The sequence below is a fragment of the Ylistrum balloti genome, unplaced genomic scaffold (assembly GCF_031769215.1).
Source record: "Ylistrum balloti isolate Yb309-2 unplaced genomic scaffold, AGI_CSIRO_Ybal_v1 Utg370346, whole genome shotgun sequence".
Lineage (NCBI taxonomy): Eukaryota > Metazoa > Mollusca > Bivalvia > Pectinida > Pectinidae > Ylistrum > Ylistrum balloti.
In genome coordinates this window covers 430,154-456,386 of record NW_026782248.1, presented here as the reverse complement: position 1 = coordinate 456,386, position 26,233 = coordinate 430,154, and the positions used below count along the sequence as shown (strand labels likewise).

Below are 26,233 nucleotides of genomic sequence, written 5' to 3'. Positions count from 1 at the left end.
TGTTCATATTATTGACTTGCTTTCAAGGTCACCGGGGTCATATATGTTAAAATCTTTAAATGACTTCTTAATAAGTAAAAAGGTCCTGGGTACTGATATTGAGCCATTAGCATGCTGGGATAATGGGCTTACAAAGTTGTTCACCTTGATTTCCTGTCAAGGTCACAGGGGTCAATTTAAATGCTTAAGCAACTTCTTCTCAATAACCTCCTTTTGCATTAAGTAATAGGTCCAGAGTAATGTTATTAGTGTGGTGCATGTATACAAAATATTATTTCAAGTTTGCAGAGAATATCTTCGTGAACCAACAATGCCTTATATGTAAGCTGTAGTGTAGTTGAACAATTAATTTTAGGCCTATTTGGCTTCTTTCATATTTAGGTCATTATAATCAGATGACCTTTAAGGTCCGTGGGCTTCTTGTTAATGTGTATAAACTGTTTTGTCTTACTTGAGCGGTGATAGAATCATTGATTGATCCAGCATCACTGAAATTAAGTGACAAATATTCTATCATTAACATTGGGTAAAAGGAGGGAATATAAAGGTATGATAAGCTGATTTGCATATTCACACTGTTATGCTACTAAATTGATATTACATTGATCATTTTCAACCGAACTTTTAAAGCGGCTATTACCTTAGATTTCAACATCGGGAAATGGAGAATTCGGCTTATGAATAATAAAATATATCCATAATAAAGCGATACACGACCTGTAACGTCAAATTTGCTGTTTTGTACATAATTTCGCCGTCGGAACATTGTTTACCTTCACTGGTGTTTATAAACATGTTCACGCTCGGTTGATTACGAGGAAAGCCGAGTGGGTCACATGGCTTGTCACGTGACAAAGTCATTTACTTCCGCCGCAATGGATACTGGATTACGAGGTAAACAAACGCATATGTATTATGCATGACATTTGCTGTTGCGCCTTTCTGCTAATTCTTCTTTGTAGTAAATTATTCTATAGTGTCATAATGTATAATTTTTAACAATCAATCATAGTAATTCGTTTTGTTTTGGCTTTGTCGTGCGAGAATTATCTATGTCAATGGTGGGGCCCCAAAGGGGTAAATATAATCGGGGAAAAAAACTCATTGTGCAGAAATGCAAAGGAATTGATACTTTGTCTGTACACATAAATATATATTGCACTATTTATTATGAAGGCTATGTTTATCATCACGGTTGTTATTCTTACAGTAACACCAGCACCGTCATATTTTTACACTTAGAACGAATACTCCAAATTTGGCCTCACCTTGCAGTCAAACACACATTGTCGATAGTAATTTCAAGCGAATAACACAACTATTTTCATTCAACATTTATCATATAATACTTTTAGTAGTGTTGTTCATAACATATTCACGCGTCAAACACTGGATATTGGATTATAATCAATGACAGGCGGATACGTTATAATTATAGGACTGACGTTAAGCTAACCAGTCAAGCAGCAGCTTCGCAAATTCTGGATCCGTATTCAGTCCAAGATCCTCCTTCATCTTTCGCCACCTGATCTCCTGGCTAATAAAAATTCATACCTGTCCTCTTTTCTGGTCTGATTCCTTCCTCTTACGCTTTCTGGCACTTTCTGTAACGTAACGTTTATGTTCTCGTTGCTTTTTCGTATTTGCGTCCGCCATATTGCTTCTTTCTAGGCTTATACGCGTGCGCAGCATCAGGGTTACGAGCGGTAATGTATGAATTAGATCAAGATCGCAATGTTTACATTCTTTATTTTTTAGATATCAATAAAATGGTTGCAGCGACTTTTAATTTCAGTAATAAACAGAAAGTCTTAGTTTTGTAACATACTATTGGAAAATAGAACGATTTATATCGTTTTCTCGTAGTGTTTTTAACGTTATAGTCACTTTAACTGAACATAAACAATAAATGGTTTCAATACTTAAGTTTTCCATGTTGCTCACTTCAAATGTGAATATTTTGCAAATGAACATGGGCGGGGCACCTTGATGGCGCGTTCCTGATTCAAGTTAGATCCATTCATCAGAATTTTCATGTTTAACTGAAATTGATGTTTTTATTTCTCGTTGGGTCGTTACATGTGGAAAGCCTCGCATGATTTCCGGTTAAGTCACTAGTTGGTATGACAAGGTCACGAGCAAGCTCGCATCGTACCATGCAGTTATACTGGATATGTAGCTGATGTACAGTACAAAACATTGAAGAAGGTTCCCCCACGCATACACGGATTGGAAACTTATTTATGTGAGCTAGAGGCACAACATGTTGTGGTGGGTGTTTATGACTTGCAAGAGGAAGATAATAGGGTCATGTACTTTAGGTTAGAGAGCTTTCTTATGTAATAACATGAACGTATACTTCTTATACACTCGTCACCTGAGTAAGTTTGTTTACAATGACCACGTATGTACAGATGTCAACACCTGTCACCTGAGTAAGTATGTTTTACACTGACTACGTATGTACAAACCCGTCACCTGGCTAGGTTGTTTTATACTGACTATATGCAATGTCCACACCTGTCACCTGGATAAGTCTGTTTTACACTGTCCATTTATGTACAAACCCGTCACCTGGCTAGGTTGTTTTATACTGACTATATGCAATGTCCACACCTGTCACCTGGGTAAGTCTGTTTTACACTGTTCACTTCTGTACAAACCCGTCACCTGGTTAGGTTTTTATACTGACTATATGCAATGTCTACACCTGTCACCTTGGTAAGTCTGTTTTACACTGTTCACTTTTGTACAAACCCGTCACCTGGCTAGGTTGTTTTATACTGACTATATGCAATGTCCACACCTGTCACCTGGGTAAGTCTGTTTTACACTGTTCACTTTTGTACAAACCCGTCACCTGGCTAGGTTGTTTTACACTGACTATATGCAATGTCCACACCTGTCACCTGGGTAAGTCTGTTTTACACTGTTCACTTTTGTACAAACCCGTCACCTGGCTAAGTTGTTTTATACTGACTATATGCAATGTCCACACCTGTCACCTGGGTAAGTCTGTTTTACACTGTTCACTTTTGTACAAACCCGTCACCTGGCTAGGTTGTTTTATACTGACTATATGCAATGTCCACACCTGTCACCTGGGTAAGTCTGTTTTACACTGTTCACTTTTGTACAAACCCGTCACCTGGCTAGGTTGCTTTACACTGACTATATGCAATGTCCACGCCTGTCACCTGGGTAAGTCTGTTTTACACTGTTCACTTTTGTACAAACCCGTCACCTGGCTAGGTTGTTTTATACTGACTATATGCAATGTCCACACCTGTCACCTGGGTAAGTCTGTTTTACACTGTTCACTTTTGTACAAACCCGTCACCTGGCTAGGTTGTTTTATACTGACTATATGCAATGTCCACACCTGTCACCTGGGTAAGTCTGTTTTACACTGTTCACTTCTGTACAAACCCGTCACCTGGTTAGGTTGTTTTATACTGACTATATGCAATGTCTACACCTGTCACCTGGGTAAGTCTGTTTTACACTGTTCACTTTTGTACAAACCCGTCACCTGGCTAGGTTGTTTTAAACTGACTATATGCAATGTCCACACCTGTCACCTGGGTAAGTCTGTTTTACACTGTTCACTTTTGTACAAACCCGTCACCTGGCTAGGTTGTTTTACACTGACTATATGCAATGTCCACACCTGTCGCCTGGGTAAATCTGTTTTACACTGGACACTTATGTACACACCTGTCTCGTGTATTATTGTGTTTTACTGTCCAATACAGGATTGGATATTTCATTTAGTGGATACAATGTTAGATGTTATATGTCACGAGGTCGGAGACTCCTTCCTACACCCGATTTCCCTTCAACTCCAAAATAAAATTCGAGATCATTGCCCTGGAGAATATTTTGTGTTTTTCTTGTGGAACTGAAATTCGAATCCGTTTATCCTGTCGTGGTTGCCGCCCTTAACGAGACACTTTGCTCCGAATACCTCTGAATAGAATGCAACGCGCCTCCCGTATGTTGTTCGATGAGTTAGCTACCAGCTACTAAAAGGGGCCCGCCTCCAAATGTCAATGTTTATTTACAGGTCAACAGGAACAGTAAAGGAACACAGATAATTCGATTAGCCCATTCCCTCGCTACTTCTTTTTATGCGTTGTGTCTCTCTCCAGCAACCCCTTCCCCTCCCTTACCGGACACCCATCACCTGTTCCTCACCCGGACGTCCTAGATATGAGTTTTATTACAGCTTTCTCTTTTCTTTTCGCCTTTACAGAAGAAGGCATATTAAGGACTTAAGCGATGTCTAGCTGATTATGACGCAATTTCCCCAGCGCATGATGGATGTGGTGATCGAACTTTGAATTTCGTGATAAAGATTTTATCTTAATTAAATATTAAACCCTTTCGATGTAGTTTCTACACGGTTTTCTATATTACGCAACTCAAACCATTAGCACTAACAGTTGTAATCAGAGAGATTGATCATCCTAAATTACTGAATTATCAGGCTTAAAAACGTTACGAAGGGAGGTCATTTGATTCGTAAGAATAAATAGCACTCGACCTCTGAAATCTCAGCATTGATCCTTTGGCGAGCTTGTCGATAGAAAAAAATTGTTCTGTCCTCGATAAAATTCACTTCGATATCTTTTTTATAAATGTGTTATGGGATCGTGTTTAGAAATTAATCTCGCTCAGCTTACTTGCAAATCTTAGGAGAAAAATTATATTTGATAAATGTCGTGAAATTCAGATAACACGACTTGCTGATAAAAGCTAGTGACAAACTCTGGTTCGGAATGATTCGTGTTAATTTGTGGACTGTGGAAACAACGATAAGGCGAGGTTTACATGTTTGGAGTTTGTTAGCTACATGGCAAATTTTAAAAAGTATTAACTTTCTTGCGAATGTACAATGTATTTTTACAATTATGTTCTATGCTAGTTGTGTAAACATATAGAAGGAAGCTATTCTATTTATGACTAATATGTCCTGAATGCGTGTTGTCCTTGGTATGTTATTGTAATATATGTTATTTCAAGTTGACTTAGATACCAAAATATGTAATTATGTCACCGTCATGTTTTCTTTTCACGGGAATATCTTGCCCAAAAAGAAATTCATCGTAGTTGTCTGAAAAGGTTGCTAACACATTACAAGTTCTTAAAATGAAATTTTATCATAGATTTAAAACAATCACAATGGTTACCCAAGAGAAAAATATATATGAATATTAAATTACTTCGTCAAAAATATTGAATTGATAAAATATATATGAATCGAAAACAACGATTGTCGCGATAAAAACGCAGTACAAGAAAATCACCATGGCAGAATTTAGAGATCACACAGGTGAAATCAACATAAATTTATTAATATTTACACTTACTGTATGTAAAATATAGTTTTGTTAACAAAAATGACCTTGACCTACATTGAAAGTCATAAATACTTAAAAGCATCTGATATAAAGGTACATACTACATTTACACTGTTGGGTCTCATGTTTCTTGTAATTCTACCTCTAGCTGTCAAATGTCTTATGTACTCTGGAAATTACAAGCTAGAATATATCGAAAGCAGAATACACTTAAAGACAATCTAAAATTGTAGAAATATGACATTTATATTGGATAATGAAGCAAGGAAAACATTTGAGGAAGTGCAGGCTTTAAGGAAAGTCCTCTGGAGATTTCGATCGAAGCAGAGGAGGATTTCACGGATCTGTATCTGTGAATGTTATGCCATTCCTTCTTTATTGACATAGAACAAATCGATACTTTCTTTAAATTAATTTTCATTCGTAATTCTTCGTCGTTGAGAATCGCATGCACGTTGTAAAATCTTATCTCGTCTTCTGTAGTTTTAATTTAAAACCTAAAAAAATCTATCTAAAGTCGATATGTTTTTTTTATTGTGTAAATGTTCATCGAGTAGGCAATTTATTTATTCTGTCTGGGAATGTCAAAATATATTACTACATTCTAGGTTTGCTCTGCACCGGAAACGAAATTTTAAGATTTTCAGCGTTGATATCGACTTTACAAAGATCTCTATTTGAAAACGACCACTCGTTCCAAGAAGGTTCAATAATTTATACTTCTTTTGAAACGATAAACTTAACGTGCACTCATGGAGATTGATGATGCTTTATTTTTATTTATTTATTATTTATTTGTTTTTTTTATTAATTTATTCGATATTGATCTCTTCAAGAAACTTTGTGAGGTCATTTTCTTTTCATAAAAAACTGTATAACGGTCAGAAAATCATTAATGGATGTGTTTACGTCTTGATGTCATTTTGACATGAAATGATTCATGAACGCAATCACGTGGTAGCGTTAACATTCATGATAGTCGCCCACAAGATGCTGAGTAAGTTATAATATTCAAATAAGAGAGTTACCGTTAATGATTTGGTCTTCCGGTTCCGGTATGGTGATGGGCGTTATTTACTCAGCGGATCACCGTTTTTCCTGTTTTTCGAGAGGACAGCATTATTCAGACGCGAGTTCTGAAAATTCCGACTCTGTTTCGCAATGATTTTGTTGTCTGTTGTCGTGGGATGACAGTCTAAAGTATATTTTGACAAGGTCCACAACAAAACCTTATATATTTATACCTGTATATCAATAGAACTGTATACCTGTGCGTTTTCCTGTATCATTGAACATTGGTCATTGACAAAATTTCGTCACGGTCTGTTGGAGCGCGGGTATTATATAGGCCAATGTCGAGTGTATCTCAACTTTATAAGAGGCCCAAAGGGCCTTACAAGGAACCATGGCGTTAGACGGCTTTATGGTCATGATTCAGAGAATAGACAATAGACTAGAAACTGGACTGGGAGCGATCGAAGCTCAAGTGAAGACAAGAGATAAGATTGAATTCTCTGTGACTTCCCTAGCATGTAAAGTTACTGGTTTGGAATATGAGATAACGAGCATTAGACAGAGGACAGTAGAATTGGAAATATCGGCCGAGGCGATCAGTATTTTATGATGGTGTGGAGACCATATCAGAAACCACAGAGGGAACGATTAGACAGCTGAACAGCGAAATGAAAGAACATCACCGATATAAGGATATGGTAGAGAGAGGGTTCATTTCTCCCCGGAAGGAGGACAATGACCTTCAGTGCCGTTCTATGAAGGACAATCGGGTATTCTCTGGACTACGTGAACAGTAAAATTGAAATACAGAGGACAAGATCTAGGAAGTTATAAACTCGGCATACAATCGACCATAGAATTTCATTGCTTTAAGAAATTAATTTATGGGGAAAAACGTCCAATAGTCGATCGATTTATTTATCACTGATCAGTGCTAGAAAGAGGCTACCTCCTACGTAATACCCAGTTTGGAATAAGTGAGCAGTTTCCTGTGGCAGTTTTGGAGCGTCGTAAAACTCGATATCACATTAAGGAGCTGTAAATCCAGAGGCTGCAATGTGGAGTTGGTCCGAAACAGATGTATGTCAGCGGAGAACTAGACAAAGGCTTTGTAGAAGTGTTGAACAACGAACTTAGTCTCTGATAGATATTCGATGGATACAAAGTTGAAGCGAAGTTATTCTTATGATGTTGTTCGGGCTCTGCTTATTGGCATGGCTTATTGACTGCTGCTCCATGTAACATAACAGCTGAGTATCCAAGCGACAAAGTCTGTTGTCTCTCCCATCGAAAATGTGACCGAATCAAAGTCAATTCGTTATTCAGACTCATCTGGAACTGTACTCGCAACTAGGTCATCTACTCTGAACAATCATCCGAAGATTTCAGTACCGCGTCCTACTTTCTATCAGTCTTTATTGATAGGGCCGAGATTCACTGACCGCGAGTTCCCGGTAGACAGTCGAATACTCCCGCGTAGCAACTTCATGAACCAAACATGTCTCGTTCGCTGAGTCAACGATCTACTTCTGTTTGTAAACCGACCGCTGGTACCGGAACCAGAACCAGAAGCCAAGAGGTGGACATTCGAGTGATCTGCCGGAACAGAGGAAGTCCGATACCAAATCAAGTTATGTCAGATTTTCGATAAACACATCACCGCGAAAAGACTTTAATTTGCATGACTCACGACACAATCCATATTAGGATGATGAGGAGGGTATTTCCATAATATCTTCGAATACATGTAAGTCAATTTCTGGTCAGTTTTTATTCTCGTAATTTTGGAAATATTTTAAATAATCATTACATCATATGTTTGTATCAACGAAGATGTTGAATCAGAAGGTTAGGAAAGCCATATTTTCCCCAGATTATACGACAAAAGAGATGGCATTGTTGTTTTTGTTACGTCAACTATAACTTGTCACTGTAATATAATTGATAATATGATTGACAATTTTGTATTTGTACTTAATTTTCTGTTTTATTTCATGAAAATCTTGATTTGTATATATTGCCTGTTATTTCCCGCCTGTAAATTGTACTTTCTATTAAAAAAAGATTAGAATGACATATTCGTCTGTCTGGTATGTCAGTATAAAGATATTGGTAAAGTTTTAGCTCTTTGTGATTTTAGTAGTAAAACAGACAGTTATAGCAACTCTGTTAGTACGGATGTATTCGAGAGACTGTTCTGTAGATGTTCTGTCCAATGTATTACATTATGGACCCGATTCTGATACTACAGAACGTTCTAATTAATTCAGACGGGGTTATAAGTCAGTTTGGTTGAAGAATGATATCCTTATGTAAAACTACATGCCTTAGAATTGCAAACTGAAGCCATAAACGTTATCATTACGGTTGTATTATGTTGTTTAACAGTAGAGGGGTAGTCTTTTTTGATAACGTTCTAGCGTTTGATAATGTCCTTAAAGAATATTGTTCACCTTGATAGAAGAGTATTTATTCTTTATTTGATCAATTTCCGGTGTATCAATTTGAGCTCTAGTGTACCAAAACATGGCAAAGAAGAAAACTATACTAAGAAGACCATGGCACGTGTTAAATGGAACGATAGTAACTCAACAACTTTATGTCATTTATTAGAAAGTACTTGTCATAAGTAATTGTAATTACCTCTTAGTGTTGTTATAATTTCTGAACGTAAGAAAAAATGTACAGAAGACGACGATAAGCCATGTTCAGTGCTCTTTGTAAATTAAGATCAATGAATATAAGAAGATGTCATTTGAATTTAATTCTTGTAAGAACGAGAAAACTCACAAAATTACTGTTTCTGAAAAAAAACTAGCTTTAAGAAAATGGAATTGAAATTGAAACGGGAGTACAAAACACACCGAGGTAATGTATTGAACTTTATGAGGAAAAAGAATCCTAAACGTTTTGAAATAAATTTCAGGAGAAGAAAGAATGCTAGTAATTATACCCTGGACAAACATGTTTTTTTTTTTAACTTTTTTAAATGTGTTATCTGCCGAATCGAGAGAAAATTAAACAGCGGGCAAATTGTTTGAGAAATTATTATTCTAATGCATGAGATATGCTTGTGGTCACGATTTGTTGACACAGGAGTTTTCATTATCAAAGGTTTAGAAATTTTTAATCCCATGTCTTTCAAAATATTCAATATTGGACGATGGAGTGTTTATACTGAATTAAATTCAATTTAGGACGATTGATTTTTTTTTCAGCATGAATATATAGGCTTGGACGAGTTGTCGTCTAGGTGTTAAGTAGCTTGTTACCCCATTGATTGTAAACTGAAACCGGTAGATTTAATAATATTAAAAAAAATTAATAGAGTTTGCACATATTATAATAGTGGTGATAATGAGAATAGCTCTATCTATAAATGCGAGCATTGTAAAGATATTGAAAAAACGTATTATCGATAAATATTGATATTGCAAACCCAGTACGGCAAAATTGATCGAAAACTCTTGTTTCATTTTCTTATCTGTTGATTGTGTCGCCGCGTCATGACTAGGACCTGGTTTAGACAGGTACAAAACATTGACGCTCATAGAGAAGGACATCGTGTGTCATTACCTGGTAACCAGACTACCTCCTGGACATTTTCCATTACAACGCAGGCACTTCTCTTTCTCAGGTTACCGCGAAATATGTATGCATCTTCCCGTATACAATTTCAACCACGTCACTTTGATATTAATCTGCATGAAAAATTGCACCTTTAGGGATTTAACTATTGCAACATGCGATTAGCCTACACGCACGAGACTTTTTACACTCTGGGAGCCCGAAGTTGGATGTAATGTGCATTTTTCAGCAATTTTTTTTCCTGAAATGAATATGTTTATTTTTTAATCGCCCTGGGTGATGGCAATAATTGATAAATACAAAAAGACAATGTCACGAGTTGTCATCTTAGATTTCTAGTACAAGACATGAAAGCCTTTATTTATAACGAGTCGGTTTAATTCTGAATGGGCAATTTGACAAACCAACAATAACGCGGCATTGCATGTCAATACCTGATATACAATAAAGCTATCAATATGAAGCGGTCTCGTCACAAAACTTAACGTAATTATTTAGAATTGAGAATCAACTGCGTTTCATTACGGTGTTTGGACTGCAGGTTGTTTACTACATCACAGCCTGTACTATTTGTAAAGTTATCGACCAGGGCAAGCCTCGACTATGTCGATGTGTATTGAGATCACAGCTGTACAAGTAACGCTATGTGTACCCATGTATACTTGTCTTTTTTGTATTTATTTAGCTCAGAATATTGCAATTTGAATTCATTTTCATTCATTTTGGAATTTCCCCCGTTTCCTTCTGAATTTCCCGACCAGGAATCAAACTCGTGTCTGTAGCGTGATAATCCATGGTTTTACCAGCAGAATGACAGAAACTGTATTTAGTTCCATGAGCAAGCCTCACCAAACTGCTCTTTTTCGGTTTTCTTAATCTGAGCCCGACACTAAAAACCGCAACCAGTAAGATTTCGTTGGGTGTCAACTTGAATCAACAGGAACAGGGATATAAATACACACACGAGTGATCCGACAGGGAATCGAACCCGGGTCTCTAACCACGCCGATCTTTTATACACATTTAGGGTTTAACCCGAACGAAAATAGATCTGTCGGTAGTGCATAGAGCTTACTAAAATCACGGGCCTTAGAGAAGGCTTTGTCCACGAACGACGGGACCATTGGCAGATGTGTTAAAGTGTTGTTACCCTGAAATGTCCTAACCTGGACATGTTAGCATTATGTCCCAGTCACATTATATTGACGAAAGTCTAGCCTCCATTTTACGCCTTATTCAACTCTGAGCGACAAACCATTTTCTTATCATTGAGATAAACGTGACTGTCATTGGATAAATTGGAAGTTCTTAAGAGATGGGTGGACAGGACGGCTGCAGGTGCGTGCGTGGAGGGCGTTAAAATTTACTTATTTTGGTCAGGAGAAAATTAAATTTGGTCCTGGAAATGTCAGTGAAAAATCAGGAAATTTTACGTTGACTGCAGGCTGACAACCCTGCACTTTTGTGAATCTTTTTCACATTCTCTCCTTACTACTCCTGGATGTGAATCTAGGGAATTGAAATAAACTTTGTTCGTCTATATATATAATCTGATACATTTGTATCGCCGTGTGGAGAAAACGTTCTCTTGTATCGTTGAAATGGTCATGTATTTATTGTCTCTTTCTTACTGAAATAAGATCTAAGGAAAACTTTAAAATCAAATTTTCACATTATGCATTTTTTTCCACGCTAACATTACTGCTGTAGTGTTATGTTTATTTTCAAGTCATAGCGACCAGGATACTTTCGAGTCTATTTTTTTTCTGAACATTACAATGCATGCAAATATTAAATCGTAAGGAAATAATGGCAGTTTAGAAAAGCAATGAATAGTGTTGACATGTGAATACCAAGATTGCCTATAGAAGTGACAATAAATTGTAATGGGCGACCAATTACGAAATCTGGTCGATATCCATTAAAGTTCTGAAATTACGGCGATGAGTGGGTTGATAAGTATAAAGCTGATAGCACTCAATCACGAAACGTATGTAGACAAAATTTTGGCGTGTCTCGATCCTTGTTACGTAACTTAGTTAATCGATGGGCGTTTAATTAATCACCAGAACAATCGTTATGACTACTGGTGTAACACGTCTATCCATTGAAATGGGCTGACACATCGCTAATGTTGTCAGATATTCCAATGAAATTTATTGACGCAAATCAATATTGGCATATTTGGCGGATTGTCGATGAATTTAAAATATACGGAATCAAAGAATATTTATATCTTTACTCCATACTTTTCTATAGTGAATACAGCCTGACATCCAGTTGTTTGCTCCAGAACCATGGTTACCGGTCAACATCTCAATGTCGGCTGCTTACGTCACAACTCATTACTGTTCGGTACTTTCCGGGTTTAATCGACAATTTCCGCCATTATCATTTATTTTTATTTACAATGATTCGTTTTCTCAGATATCAACGGTTGAAGGTATAACAAAACATTTGTAGACATGTTATGTTGAACCATCGGTCCAAACGTTTGCCTTCGGTCGAACCCTGGGACAAAATTCGGCTTCAGGCAAATGTCTAGTCCTCTAGTTTCACATAATACATGTTGACCTCAAACCCAGTCTACAAATGTTTAATGATATGTGCATTGAATTTGTTGCCTAAAGATCATTCTGATGAGACGTGTCGTATTTTCACGTCGTGAATGGAAATCTAAGATAGACACAAAGTCTTTCCAAGGGAAAAAATGACATACGGAATATTTTGTTGTGGAAAATATGAGGGAGAAAGTTTTGTTAAGGAAAATATGATAAAGTGGAAAATTTGGTAGCACTGGTGTTTTGTCATCATTATAGGGGGTATCATGCTGCATTCCAGCAAAGAAAGTACAATCACATCGGACACGCTACTTGTAGGTGATTTTCTTGTCTTTTTCAATGATCGATTGTGCTCTTTCCTGATTTTTTTTCAAGAAACGGTATTTTTTTTAGAGTTGTAGCATTTTTTGCCTTTGGCATTCTCTAAATCTATTTTTAGTTTTACACGTGATCCTCTTTCTCTGGTATTAGTTTGAGCAAAGAGTATTAATTATCGTTTGTCGAATAAAAGCAGTACTTGTTTGTAAGTTTAGAAATGCTATAGAGACGACAAGATAAGTGATACATTTAAAACTAAGTGTAGACACAACGCAAGTATTTGTTTCCAGATTCTTTGCCTGTTAGGTCAAAACCAGGAACTAATAGGCTATAAGAAGAATTAAGTTTACTAGTGAATTGTCATGATAGAGTGACATACAGGCTAATTCCGTTCGACATTTATCAGGCTAACAAAGTCAGACAGCAAGGAAATCAATTGGTTTTCATCGACCCGGTAAGTGGACAAAAGTGATCTTGGTGGTTAATTTGGGCAAAACGTTCATGCTGACTCACGCTCATTCTTGGTTGACTTCCGGGGTTGTTTACTCTTGTTTACATTTATATTGTTTCAGTTGTTCATGACTTGAAATTGTTTGACTCTTTATTTTTGCAGTTAGTCCATAAAGCAGTGCGGTTTTATTGATTTTTATCTTGAGTTACGATTTTTCAACATGTTTAGGCCTATTGAAGAAACTATTTCCCTTCAAAGCGCAAACTTTCAGGTTCTCTATTTAACTAATTATTGTGGAATTATAAAACGAGACGTTCATGAACTGGAATCTAAACGAAACAAAATTGATGATGTCTACACTATAAGTGTATCTGGATAACACATGTTTGTATGACATCGTGATACAAAAAATTAATTTGAGAAATTTTGAGTGTATATACATACCGCTATTAAACATCCTTATTCCCAGAGAGCCCATGTACCGAGATAGAGTCGAAACAGCATCAGAGTAAAGACTTTGGTGCAGACTGGAGACCTTGGTTCGATCCCAAACAAAGGTTCAGGGATAGCCTTGTTCTGTCATGGCTGTATCTCAAGGACAAGCATCATGATAAATTGCTGTTCCTAAGTACACATAAAATATTGTTCAAAATTCCGCTTGTGTGTTATCTTGGATTAAAAGAAAAATTAATAGGCAGTGTATGTCAAGATAGCGGGGAAATTTTCAATTATATAAAGATATAATGTATAAACGACGATTAGTGGTGTTTGTTCCACGCACAAACATCATTTAATCATTTCCAGATTTTGTGCTTGTCAAATTTGTTTAGGGTTGACGATAGTTATACAATACGACACATTCATAGCGCGAAGCAATGTAACAAACCATTATAACGATTAACTTTTACAATCGCCACGCCCCCACACCTCCCCCAACCCCTTCCACCACCATTATCCGCCCCATATCGCCCCTGACAGCAATTTTTCAACCACTTACGTCAGTGAATATGCAAAATATCCCATTGACAATCCCACATAGTATTTATGTTATGTTTTCGTCTCCAAAAGACTTTTGTCAATCCACAGTAGACATTTTAAATGATTTTTTTTTTTATATCTTTTTAAGTTTCACGTCTATACAACGAGTCACGTGACACCATTGGATACGATGGGGACGTTTACAAATTTAACTACCACCAGTAGCCGTTTATAGTGCCACAAGATATCACGACACATTGATGTGTAGACGAAGAATTGGAGTTTCATTGCATTAAAAACCCAGCCGATATCGAGACACTCAGACGTTCTGTTCAAATAGTCTCCATTTTTAAGACCGAGTATGAAGTGGCATCAAAAATAAATGCATTAACTCTCTCCTGTGCTATATTTACCTGCATTTACCTAAACACAGGTGACTGTGACATAATACATACCTGTCGGGGTCAGTTAGTAACTGAGGCGATCAGATCAGGTGTGTACGGCATACCGTTACAGAACAAGGATACCGTCTGTGGATTGTTTACCGGAAATTTCAAAAACAAAGGTAGATTTTTATCGTTCTTTTCCTACAGAAAACTCCGGAAGTTTAATTTTTGTTGTATTTGTTATAATAAGCATGTAAGTATTCTTTTGGGAATCATGTTATGTACTCGAAAAATTTTGAAAAATCATAATATTAGTTGAAAATTTATGTACTTTTGTAGAGAACAACTCGATGTATACAGTGTTTTAAAAATGCTCTAAAACACCAATTGAAATGTTTAATTTAAGATGAAAAAATCACATGTGTTTGTATCCAGAAGTATTACGAGGAAGGTTGATTCTGAAAGAAGTATTAACCTGGTTTCATAGATGTCACTTCGATAAATGGAGATTGTATTTTTTAGATCTGTATATGTGTTCCCCGCTGTGTATTATTATAAAGACCTTTCTAGTTGGAGAAGGAGGTAGTTCCTGGTTTCACGGAGGTCCCTCACTATCTCAGGGTGCTTAATTGAAAACAAATATTTAATTTTGAAGAACTTGATAACTTGACTCCTATAAAACAGGTATACCAGACAGATGGATACAATGCATTTACGTTTAGCTGTCTCTACATTTTGTGCAAATTTATAATAAGGCTTTATCCAGTGGTGGGCCCTACGCGCCGTGCACTACAGTGCCCCGTCACATCCTGTCTCTAGATTGTTCAACGCTCGCCCCTGTTCCCTGGTGGCGTTATTTAAAGTCATGAATCTTTTCTGCTCTGCTCATATCCAACTGAAATCGCCTGTAACACATCTAGTCAAAAGACATTTAAACACAAGAAATGTTGCCATATTTCTCTACAATCTGGAAACATGTTCACACGCCCCTCCCCCATTGGCTACCAAGCTTATCGCTAAACAACATACTGATAGAATGAAACGAATGGACTTAATTATAGGTTATAGGAATGCCCCTCCCTGCATTTGCATCACGGGGTCGTAATGTAGTGCTCTAACAACACGCATAACTGAACCAATTTCTCTTTTTTCATTTTTTAAATTTTGGACACATCATTCCGGAAAATTTTGACAGATCTGGGCAGGCATTCTATATATTAGAATTGACTTACATTATTAGTGGTCAATCAATCAAAATAGACAGTTGTTTATATATGTTGTGTTGGAACTACGACCTGCAGGTACAATTCCAAGGTTATAATGTGTTAATGTGGCATTACAGTGGCAGTCATTGGCAAAGCATACAGTGCATGACACAGGATGGCCAGGGGCTATGTATGTCTACACTACACAGTGAATCAAGACACTTTCGATACTGATTTATTGGCGTTTTATTACTAAACTTCGTGCTGATCTGTATTGTTATGTATCTTTTTGTGACAAAATATACAAATTATTCATTATGCTTGTATGTTGTTTGGCAGAACAAATTGTTGCCTGTGGATATGTTATGTATAAATTACGGAATCAATGCCCCCGTCTGATCCAAGTTTGCCTTCTGTTGTATTCAAAAAGATGTTTTTCATCCGTCCACTGAATGGTGTCATTATGTCAAGGAATTAGTGTTCTTATTTTTCCATCAGTTCATAAATTTGAAGACAAATCATCGCCGATAAACACAATCAACACAATTATCATAATTGCAAGTAAAATCAGCGCTTCGTGTGGTATAAAATGTGGTGAAAAGCTGCAGTAAGTTGATATAAGGGAATGAATATGAGTTTCATATCAAATGGCATGTTATACAAAGCTAACCCTGCTTTCCCGCGTCCCATTTCTACAAACTCCCGGCTAAGCATATACCACTGTAATTAATTTGTCTGAATTATGTTCGTCCCGCTTCTTATTGTCATTCCGTATTTTACATTTATCCTTCCGATACGGACTCAGAACATACGACTCGATATCTAAAATGGAGACAGAGCTGTTAGACATATTTGATTTTTGTCCTGATAGGAACAGTAATCATCTCCCTACACGTCAAAGTATTACGTCATCTCTCACGCTTGTGGCCTTTTTATCCAATTCGATCATATTTCGTTTGAATTAGTATGAATTGGAGTGGATTTCGGAACATTGTCGATCATGAAGTGCTGGCTTGTTCCCGTCAATAGAAAGAGTGTCTGCATGTAAACCTCGTTTCGATACATTCTAGTGGGTTAATGTTTGGATATATATTTGTAAATCTATTTTTGGGATTCAAATGTTTTTTTTCTGGAATAGGAATCCTTATGGTGACATATTGCGATCGCCTATTGTACGGCGTTGTGCGTCCTGCGTCCATAAACTTTGAACATTTTCGACTTTTTCTTAAAATCCCCTGAACCGATTTCAGTGAAATTTTCCAAAAACCTTTCCTGGCCAAAGGTAAACCAAAATAAAAAATAATACGGTCCCCACCCCCAGGGACCTGAGGGGTGGGGCCAAAATATGTCAAATTGACTCAAATTTTTGAAAATATGGTCAACACCCATTTATTGTAGAATCAAATACATTTCATGTGTGGAAGCATTTTAAGGTTCTTTAACTATGATTTTAAGACCCCAGGGTCTCGCATTTTCCCTGGGGAGGGGGTTAAATTTACCATAAATTATAGAAGAATGTACAATGTACATTTTAACATTGTTTAGTTTCCACTTGAAATGACTTTATCATAATAGTATAGGATAATAGTTTTCATGGTATGCATGTAATGACACTGGCAGACCTCCAAGGGCTTATAAAGCATCACTTAAGTGTTATCATCATCGATGTTACAATTTCCTTTTTCATGACACTTGAAAGCTACTCAGCCTATAACATTTATATTCAATATTGCTTATCTCGTGTGACCCTCAAGGCCGCTTGTCCTCTTGTTTGACCTTTGATTTATTTTTAGAATTTTAGTTCTATTTTTGTGTCTAGTAACTCAACTCAAAGGTCTAAGATTTAAGCCCACCTTTCTATCTAAATGACATGGGCGGTGTTATTGGTGACCTGTTGCTGTGAATCGACATCCTTCCGTCCATACCTCCGTCCGGCCTCGTTTTGAATAACATAAATGACGTTCGGGAATTTTCAAGGTCATTATGGTCGAATATATGAAAATATTTAAACCAAAGTGCTGTGGCTGAGTTTGACCAAACACATGGTGTAGTTAAGTGTTATAAAGTTTGATAAAGTAATTTAATTTGTAAAACTTTCAAAGTTATTGTGTAAGTTGAATTGTTCAAGACATTTTAACGGCGTCTTTTGAAATACTGCCGGTAGAATACTGGGAAAAGGGAAAAACAACTCCAGGATTTCTCATTTCCCCTTTGCTCTAAACATATAGCCTGTAACATGAAGAGGTTTATTATGATATTTAACAATTATCTATCTGGAAGGGTATACAGTTTGGTATGAATAATTCTCATTTTCGTGGAATTGTCCAAATAAATGTTTGTAGATTCTAGAAAAAAACCCATTTTCAGAAATTTTAGAGTGATCGAATCGTTTCGTCAAGCTCCTGTGTACAAGGTGCGGGGATACAGGCCCAGAATATACCAAAATATTTTCATCCCAGTTTATTTTCACCCTTGTACGATGATACATGAATTCGCCTCATGTTCATTTCGTCCTCTGGGGATTATATGAAAGAGTTATCAAAGAAACAATTTTTTGTCCCAAACTTAAATAATTCCTTCTTGTTCATGGGCGAAAAGAACAAAAGATTCTCTGTATAAAGTAACCGTTGTTGACGTCACGATTTGTAGTTATTACATTATCGTTATTCCTGCCAGTCAGTTGATATGACGTAAACGACAGGCGTTGCCTTGGCAACCAAACATGGCTGCAGGTCACGCTTTTGTTCAATCTGTCATAAATTGAGTGTCACGTGTTTACCTGTATAGATGATCGTGTCCAGTGTTTATTACAAGTGTTTGTTCTGTTGTTTCATCAAAGTTTTGTTTGTTTTTGTTATACCGGGAGAAAGGGATTTATTTATATTTATTTGTGGCTGTGTATTCTGTCACGAATCAGTTAGGAATGTGATAATTTGACATTTTCACTGGTGTGATTACACAGTAATAATTTCAATGCATAATACAAAATCTCCTCTGTGTCTGATATCTGAATATCTTAATTTTGTGGGCAACAAAGCGTGTGATGATGTCAACAGTGATGTTAGGTTTTGAAAATTCCCTTGTTTTTTTAGAATCAAAATATGTTTTAAACGATATATTGACTTCAGATTAAAATTGCTGCCGCTGACTTGAGCAGTTAGTGTGATTGTGTAGGTATACCACAATATACATTGTTCTGGTAGTCTATGATTAAAACAGTAACTTTCCATCCATTGAAAAATGAGGAACATTTTTTTTATCCTTTACATTAACCCGGTTAAATGCTATCGTTTACAAACTCTAAAACGATAATTCTATAAATAGAAAAAAACGTGATGGTGTGACGATGATAATCAGCACGTTTTCGGCAGCTGATGCACCTGAGGTGATACAAAAGATAGGACCACGGTATTTTGTTAGTGTAACAACTGGTTCACCTGTAGTCAGTATAATATGACCGGTGGGATGGCCTTCCGCTGTATACAATATACTTCAGTGTGATAACACTATAACGTCGGCTTAAGTTCAGCACTTTCAAATTTAAAGGAGGCTTATATAAATATATCCTGTCGACAACACTCGTCTCGCATGGGGAGATTGTCCCTAACATTACAGTTTAGTTGCTGCAGGTTGAAATAAATTATTTATCAACTATACCGATGAGTAATTAATCTTTTTTTGATTAAATGTATATGAGTGCGCGCGTTTTTAATTACTTTTTTCTAAGGTCTTTAACAGATAACCTTAAACTATTAACGAATGGCTTTACATACGGAGGAAACATTATATAACGGGTTAATTCGCTGCTTTGATGTTATGAAGGACCACGCCAGAACAATGAGTGTGTTATTGGCTTTTGAAAAGCCTGGAGACAGGAGGAAAACGATAATCGATGAGAAACTTAAACCCAAGTCTTAAGACGCTACTGTGGGCTAATTTCATCTAGAAACAATTTCCCCCATGAGAATATAGTGAAGGGCTATGGTTATGAGGGACATTATGTATACTTTGTAGTCCATGTGGGGGTATTATCGGAATGTAGGGTTGTCAGAGCACGGTTATTATAGGAAAGGGAAGATTGTTTGGTGAAAATATCAAATGTAGTAAACGTTCGTCAAGTATGTTGTGCAAAATATAACTAAATACTACAGGTATCAATAATGCTGTCTGTGTGTCGTGTTGGTTCACGACCGTTATTGCTGTCTGTGTGAAGTGTTGGTTCACGATCGTTATTGCTGTCTGTGTGTCGTGTTGGTTCACGATCGTTATTGCTGTCTGTGTGTCGTGTTGGTTCACGATCGTTACTGCTCTCTGTGTGTCGTGTTGGGTCACGATCATTATTGCTGTCTGTGTGTCGTGTTGGTTCACGATCGTTATTGCTGTCTGTGTCATGTTGGTTCACGATCGTTATTGCTGTCTGTGTGTCGTGTTGGTTCACGATCGTTACTGCTCTCTGTGTGTCATGTTGGTTCACGATCGTTATTGCTGTCTGTGTCATGTTCGTTCACGATCGTTATTGCTGTCTGTCGTGTTGGTTCACGATCGTTACTGCTCTCTGTGTGTCGTGTTTGTTCACGATCATTATTGCTGTCTGTGTGTCGTGTTGGTTCACGATCGTTATTGCTGCCTGTGTGTCGTGTTAGTTCACGATCGTTATTGCTGCCTGTGTGAAGTGTTTGTTCACGATCGTTATTGCTGTCAGTGTCGTGTTGGTTCACGATCGTTACTGCTCTCTGTGTGTCATGTTGGTTCACGATCGTTATTGCTGTCTGTGTCATGTTGGTTCACGATCGTTATTGCTGTCTGTGTGTCGTGTTGGTTCACGGTCGTTATTGCTGTCTGTGTGTCGTGTTGGTTCACGATCGTTATTGCTGTCTGTGTGTCGTGTTGGTTCACGATCGTTATTGCTGTCTGTGTGTCGTGTTGGTTCACGATCGTTATTGCTGTCTGTGTGTCGTGTTGGTTCAGGATCGTTATTGCTGTCTGTGTGTCGTGTTGGTTCACGATCGTTATTGCTGCCTGTGTGTCGTGTTGGTTCACGGTCGTTACTGCTGTCTGTATCGTGTTTGTTCACGATCGTTATTGCTGTCTGTGTGAAGTGTTGGTTCACGATCGTTATTGCTGTCTGTATGCCTTGTCGGTTCACAATCGTTATTGCTGTCGGTGTTATGTTGGTTCACGGTCGTTACTGCTGTCTGTGTGTCGCGTTGGTTCACGATCATTATTGCTGTCTGTGTGTCGTGTTGGTTCACGGTCGTTACTGCTGTCTGTGTGTCGTGTTGGTTCACGAACGTTACTGCTCTCTGTGTGTCGTGTTGGGTCACGATCATTATTGCTGTCTGTGTGTCATGTTGGTTCACGATCGTTATTGCTGTCTGTGTGTCGTGTTGGTTCACGATCGTTATTGCTGTCTGTGTGTCGTGTTGGTTCACGGTCGTTATTGCTGTCTGTGTCGTGTTGGTTCACGATCGTTATTGCTGTCTGTGTGTCGTGTTGGTTCACGATCGTTATTGCTCTCTGTGTCATGTTGGTTCACGGTCGTTATTGCTGTCTGTGTGTCGTGTTGGTTCACGATCGTTATTGCTGTCTGTGTGTCGTGTTGGTTCACGATCGTTATTGCTGTCTGTGTCATGTTGGTTCACGGTCGTTATTGCTGTCTGTGTGTCGTGTTGCTTCACGATCGTTATTGCTGTCTGTGTGTCATGTTGGTTCACGGTCGTTATTGCTGTCTGTGTGTCGTGTTGGTTCACGATCGTTATTGCTGTCTGTATCGTGTTTGTTCACGATCGTTATTGCTGTCTGTGTGTCGTGTTGGTTCACGATCGTTATTGCTGTCGGTGTCATGTTGGTTCACGATCGTTATTGCTGTCTGTGTGTCGTGTTGGTTCACGATCGTTATTGCTGTCTGTGTGTCGTGTTGGTTCACGATCGTTATTGCTGTCTGTGTCATGTTGGTTCATGGTCGTTACTGCTGTCTGTGTGTGGTGTTGGTTCACGAACATTATTGCTGTCTGTGTGTCGTAATGGTTCACGGTCGTTACTGCTGTCTGTGTGTCGTGTTGGTTCACGATCGTTATTGCTGTCTGTGTGTCGTGTTGGTTCACGATCGTTATTGCTGTCTGTGTGTCGTGTTGGTTCACGATCGTTATTGCTGTCTGTGTGTCGTGTTGGTTCACGATCGTTATTGCTGTCTGTGTGAAGTGTTGGTTCACGATCGTTATTGCTGTCTGTGTGTCGTGTTGGTTCACGATCGTTATTGCTGTCTCTGTGTTGTGTTGGTTCACGACCGTTATTGCTGTCTGTGTGTCGTGTTGGTTCACAATCGTTATTGCTGTCTGTGTGTCGTGTTGATTCACAATCGTTACTGCTGTCTGTGTGTCGTGTTGGTTCACGATCACCATAACCTTATCATAACTTGTTGTGCTTGCTCCTTGCGCCTGTATACAGTGTACACCGATCAACATTAATTTTGTATTTTTACAGAGAGATGTCTTGTAAAACGTCAGTCTCGCTGTTGCTTGTATATTGTATAGATCGTGGACGATCTGCTACCTTTGTATTTAGTATCAGTCAGGCTCTGCCTTAGTCATTGAAACGTTCATTGATATGCTAGTGTATCTATAGATTTTTTTTAAGTTCTGAAACTTCACAGATGTTGCCTTCGTTTCCCATTGTTCCATTCTGCCCTATTCATTCTAATGTATTACCTGTAACTAGTATCATAGAATAGAGCTGCATCAAGTACTTAATTTTGAACTCCTATATATATATATATTTCCAGGTGCGTGATTGACGGTCTTGTGAATGACCCGGAAATGCCAAGCTGAGTTTACCTCGACCTGTAGTGAATGCCGGGATGCTCAGCCAAGTACACCTCCATTTGTAGTAAGTGGACGGAACGCGGGGATGCCAAGCCGAGTACACCTCGATTTGAAGTGATTGCGGGGAATTCCCAATAGAGTACGCCTCGGTTTTTTTTTATAAGAGGACGATACGTCGTTATACCAAGGCGAGTGCACCTTGTCCTGTAGTGAGTGGATTACCCTGGATTACCAATCTGAGTACACCTTAATTGGTAGTCTATTAACGATACGCCGGGATGCCGAGAACGTCTCGTCCTGTGATAAAATGCCCTGGCAAATGATACCGATACGTTTGACGTACACACGAACAAGATGGCGTCGTCTTCTTCTGTGTCTAATAGGCCTGACTGTAATTCTGAGCCTCATCAATCTGTGGACCGACCTCAACCTAAAATGCACGGCCTGTAGATCAGTTCAGCTGTTCCACAGACATTACGTTGAACTGGATTTCGACTACCAAAAGTACATCAACGCAACGTGGGAAGCGCGTGTTAATAACGACAGTCTTTTGACACTTTTCACCACGTGGAACCCTTCGATGCAAAAGCCGGTAGTGTACCACAACGCTTTAAGGAACTGGGCGTCATTAAGTCGCAGCGTCACAACACTAGTATACTCCAATGACACGGAAGTTCAAAACATCGCCAAGCAACACAATTGGCAGGTGCAGAAAATAGATCGTACGGCGTGTTTTGGAACACCAGTTCTTAGAACAATGTTCCAGGAGGTGATTGGCAAAGCAAGGAGTAAATTTTATGGATACGCTAATGCGGATTTAGTGTTCAATGATGGTTTAGTGAAAACGCTCGAAGCGGTGGCTGAAAATCAGGAATTCTCTAAAGGGCCATTACTGATCGTTGGAAAGCGTGTAGATGTAAATATATCGAAGCTCCAAGAACCGGTAATCAACGGCACGAAAGATGTAGAGAAACTAGCTCCTCACGGAAAACTGTCCTGGGGGTTTGCAGGGGATTATTATATAACGAACGAACTGTTTCCATGGGAATTTGTACCGGATCTCGTAATAGGACGCCCTCTGGTGGATAACTGGTTAATATGGTACGCACGTGAAGTTGGTGCAAAGGTAGTGGACGCTTCCGGTTCTATTTTGGCTGTCCATCAGTTAGCCAATGGATTAAAGAGGATAAAATTTATGTGCAACAAAGCCGAAATGTGGAAGAAAAGGCTACTTCCGAACCTACCGGTATGGAAGGGGATGATAGACTGCGCTGGGTATGAATCTAGAGTGGGCGATAGTGGCAAAGTGTTTATTTTACCCAAAATATTTTTACCCGAAATTTGTAATCATGATGAAGCTATTTTTCACTGACGAACGTGGATCTTAGGTAACATAGCTAGCATAGTTTGTAATTAACAACAGCCTTTAGAGTACCGCGTGCTTCATCGAGATCTCGAGCTAATACCACGGATAGAGGGCGTCTTAATAGTGAATCCGCAGCCAAGGTGTTACGCTATTGTCTGCTTATATATATATATATCGGAATGCTGATTGAACGGTAAAAACGCTGTATCCCCTGTCCTATACAATGGATTATAGATCCGCTATCCAAATATTACACTGTATGTATAAAATATTGATGTCAACGAATATTCGAATACTCATTCCATAGGGCGGTATTCGAGTAGGAAAATGATATTCGAATATTAGTTTTCACAGTTGTGATATAGCAACGTTTGGAAGATCTCATTTTTACCGAGTTTATAGGCCTAGTTTAACTATCTATGCGTTACGTTCGTTGTATTGAAAACATCGAGGCAGTGTATGTATTGTTAGGTATTAGGTAAAACGTTACCGTTACAATACACAGATCAAGTGTGTAACGACAGCCCTCTGAAAGTGAAACGAACATACTATAAGTAATTGCCATGGAAACGAATATTCGGATATTGAACTTAAGGAATATACGGCATCTCTATCATAAAACAATTATTTCGACAGCGATAAATAATCGAGATATTATTATGTAACAAATACGTTCTCGTGACTGCACTGTTTCTGAAATCATTAAATCACTCATCATCTTCTGAATAAATCTCAACATTACGTAGCCTTAAAACGATGATGTATTAATAAAAGATATAACTATTCTAAATTATTTTTAACAATATATTATATGAATTTCAGTTAATTACTTCATCGCCAATCCATGATCGAATCAGTAGACGGGCAAGAAATGTGTACATTATAATCTAGTGATAAGTTCCATGCATTAATAAAGGCAGAATCAGTAAACACATTTATAATAGGATGGTATATATATCAATATCTGTGAGTCTTTCCTTTCCCCGTTGTTTGGTATCCTACCTGTCCATGATGGAATCGGTATACCTTTCCCATTGTGATAGCATCTCCCAAGTTGTGTTCGAATATCACCATATAAAAGTATCTCCCTTTCAGTGACGACCAACTCTACCTCCCCCCATTCTAAGTGACCCATACTCACTTCAACTTAATCCCACGTGCGTCCTTTCCGCTGAGATACCCACCTTTCCGTGTATTAATTAACTCCCTGACCCTCAACTGACCCCTACTTTCTGTTACGTGTAACTTCCCTGTCCTTCAAATGAACCCATTTCTCGTTTGGTTTTAGATTTAACTCGAAAGACAATTATTGACAAAGAATTTCAGATTACTTAATTTTCTGTTGTTCTGTTTCAGAAATTTTCAAATTTAAACGAAAATGAAAAAATGTCCAGATTTTTTTTTCACTCAACTCAGGATATCGGATCTTATTGTTTGTCTTGAACAATTCCAACACACCGGAAGTTAACCATATGTCTGGGATTTTTTTTTTCAGTTTTATATAAGATCTACCTAATACCAATTCAATCTTACTCTCGAGGTTTTTAATTTTATGCTATTAATTGGGATTTTAAAGATAATTTGGAAGACAAAAGACGGGAAGTTTAGAGCTAAACAGTTTAATTGTATTTTTGTGTGTTATTTTTCAAGCTAAGTATACTTCTGATCAGTCAACAGATTCCACCGTTGAAATGTTTTTCTCCTTTGAACTCAGACGTCATCCTAGATCGTTTAGGATGTGTGTGTACATTTGATCCTAAAAATGATAGTTAATCTGTTTCCCGGTGTTAAGCTGTTGTCTGTTCTTCAAATGACTTCCTCACTGTGTAGATGTTTATGTAAATACATGTGTCCCCTCATAAGTTCCAATACAGGCCATCGGATCTTGTAATACCACCCCGAGACACACTCACCGCACTCACACCCCATTCCATCATGGTGATTTTGCAGTACCCCTTGAATTGGAGATAGATAGATAGAAACCAACCTCGACTCCCCATTCTGCCCCTCCCCCTCCCTTGAATCGGCGATGGGTAGAAACCAACCTTGGCTTCTGCCCTCCTCTCCGCCCCTCCCCCTCCCTTGAATCGGCGATGGGTAGAAACCAACCTTGGCTTCTGCCCTCCTCTCCGCCCCTCCCCCTCCCTTGAATCGACAATGGATAGAAACCAACTTCGGCTAT

The 26,233-nt window shown here is 38.1% G+C and overlaps 1 protein-coding gene across 1 annotated transcript in view; it reads left to right on the top strand.

The window, feature by feature from the left end:
* The window catches only part of LOC132553740 (uncharacterized), a 76,325-nt gene extending 51,506 nt beyond the window's left edge, over positions 1-24,819 (top strand). Inside the window, exon 3 of the mRNA XM_060218011.1 lies at positions 22,646-24,819. Within this exon, the coding sequence (XP_060073994.1) occupies positions 22,993-24,057 (1,065 nt within the window). The 5' untranslated portion in view covers positions 22,646-22,992 and the 3' untranslated portion in view covers positions 24,058-24,819. The remainder of the gene's footprint in view (positions 1-22,645) is intronic.
* The last annotated feature ends 1,414 nt before the right edge of the window (positions 24,820-26,233 follow it).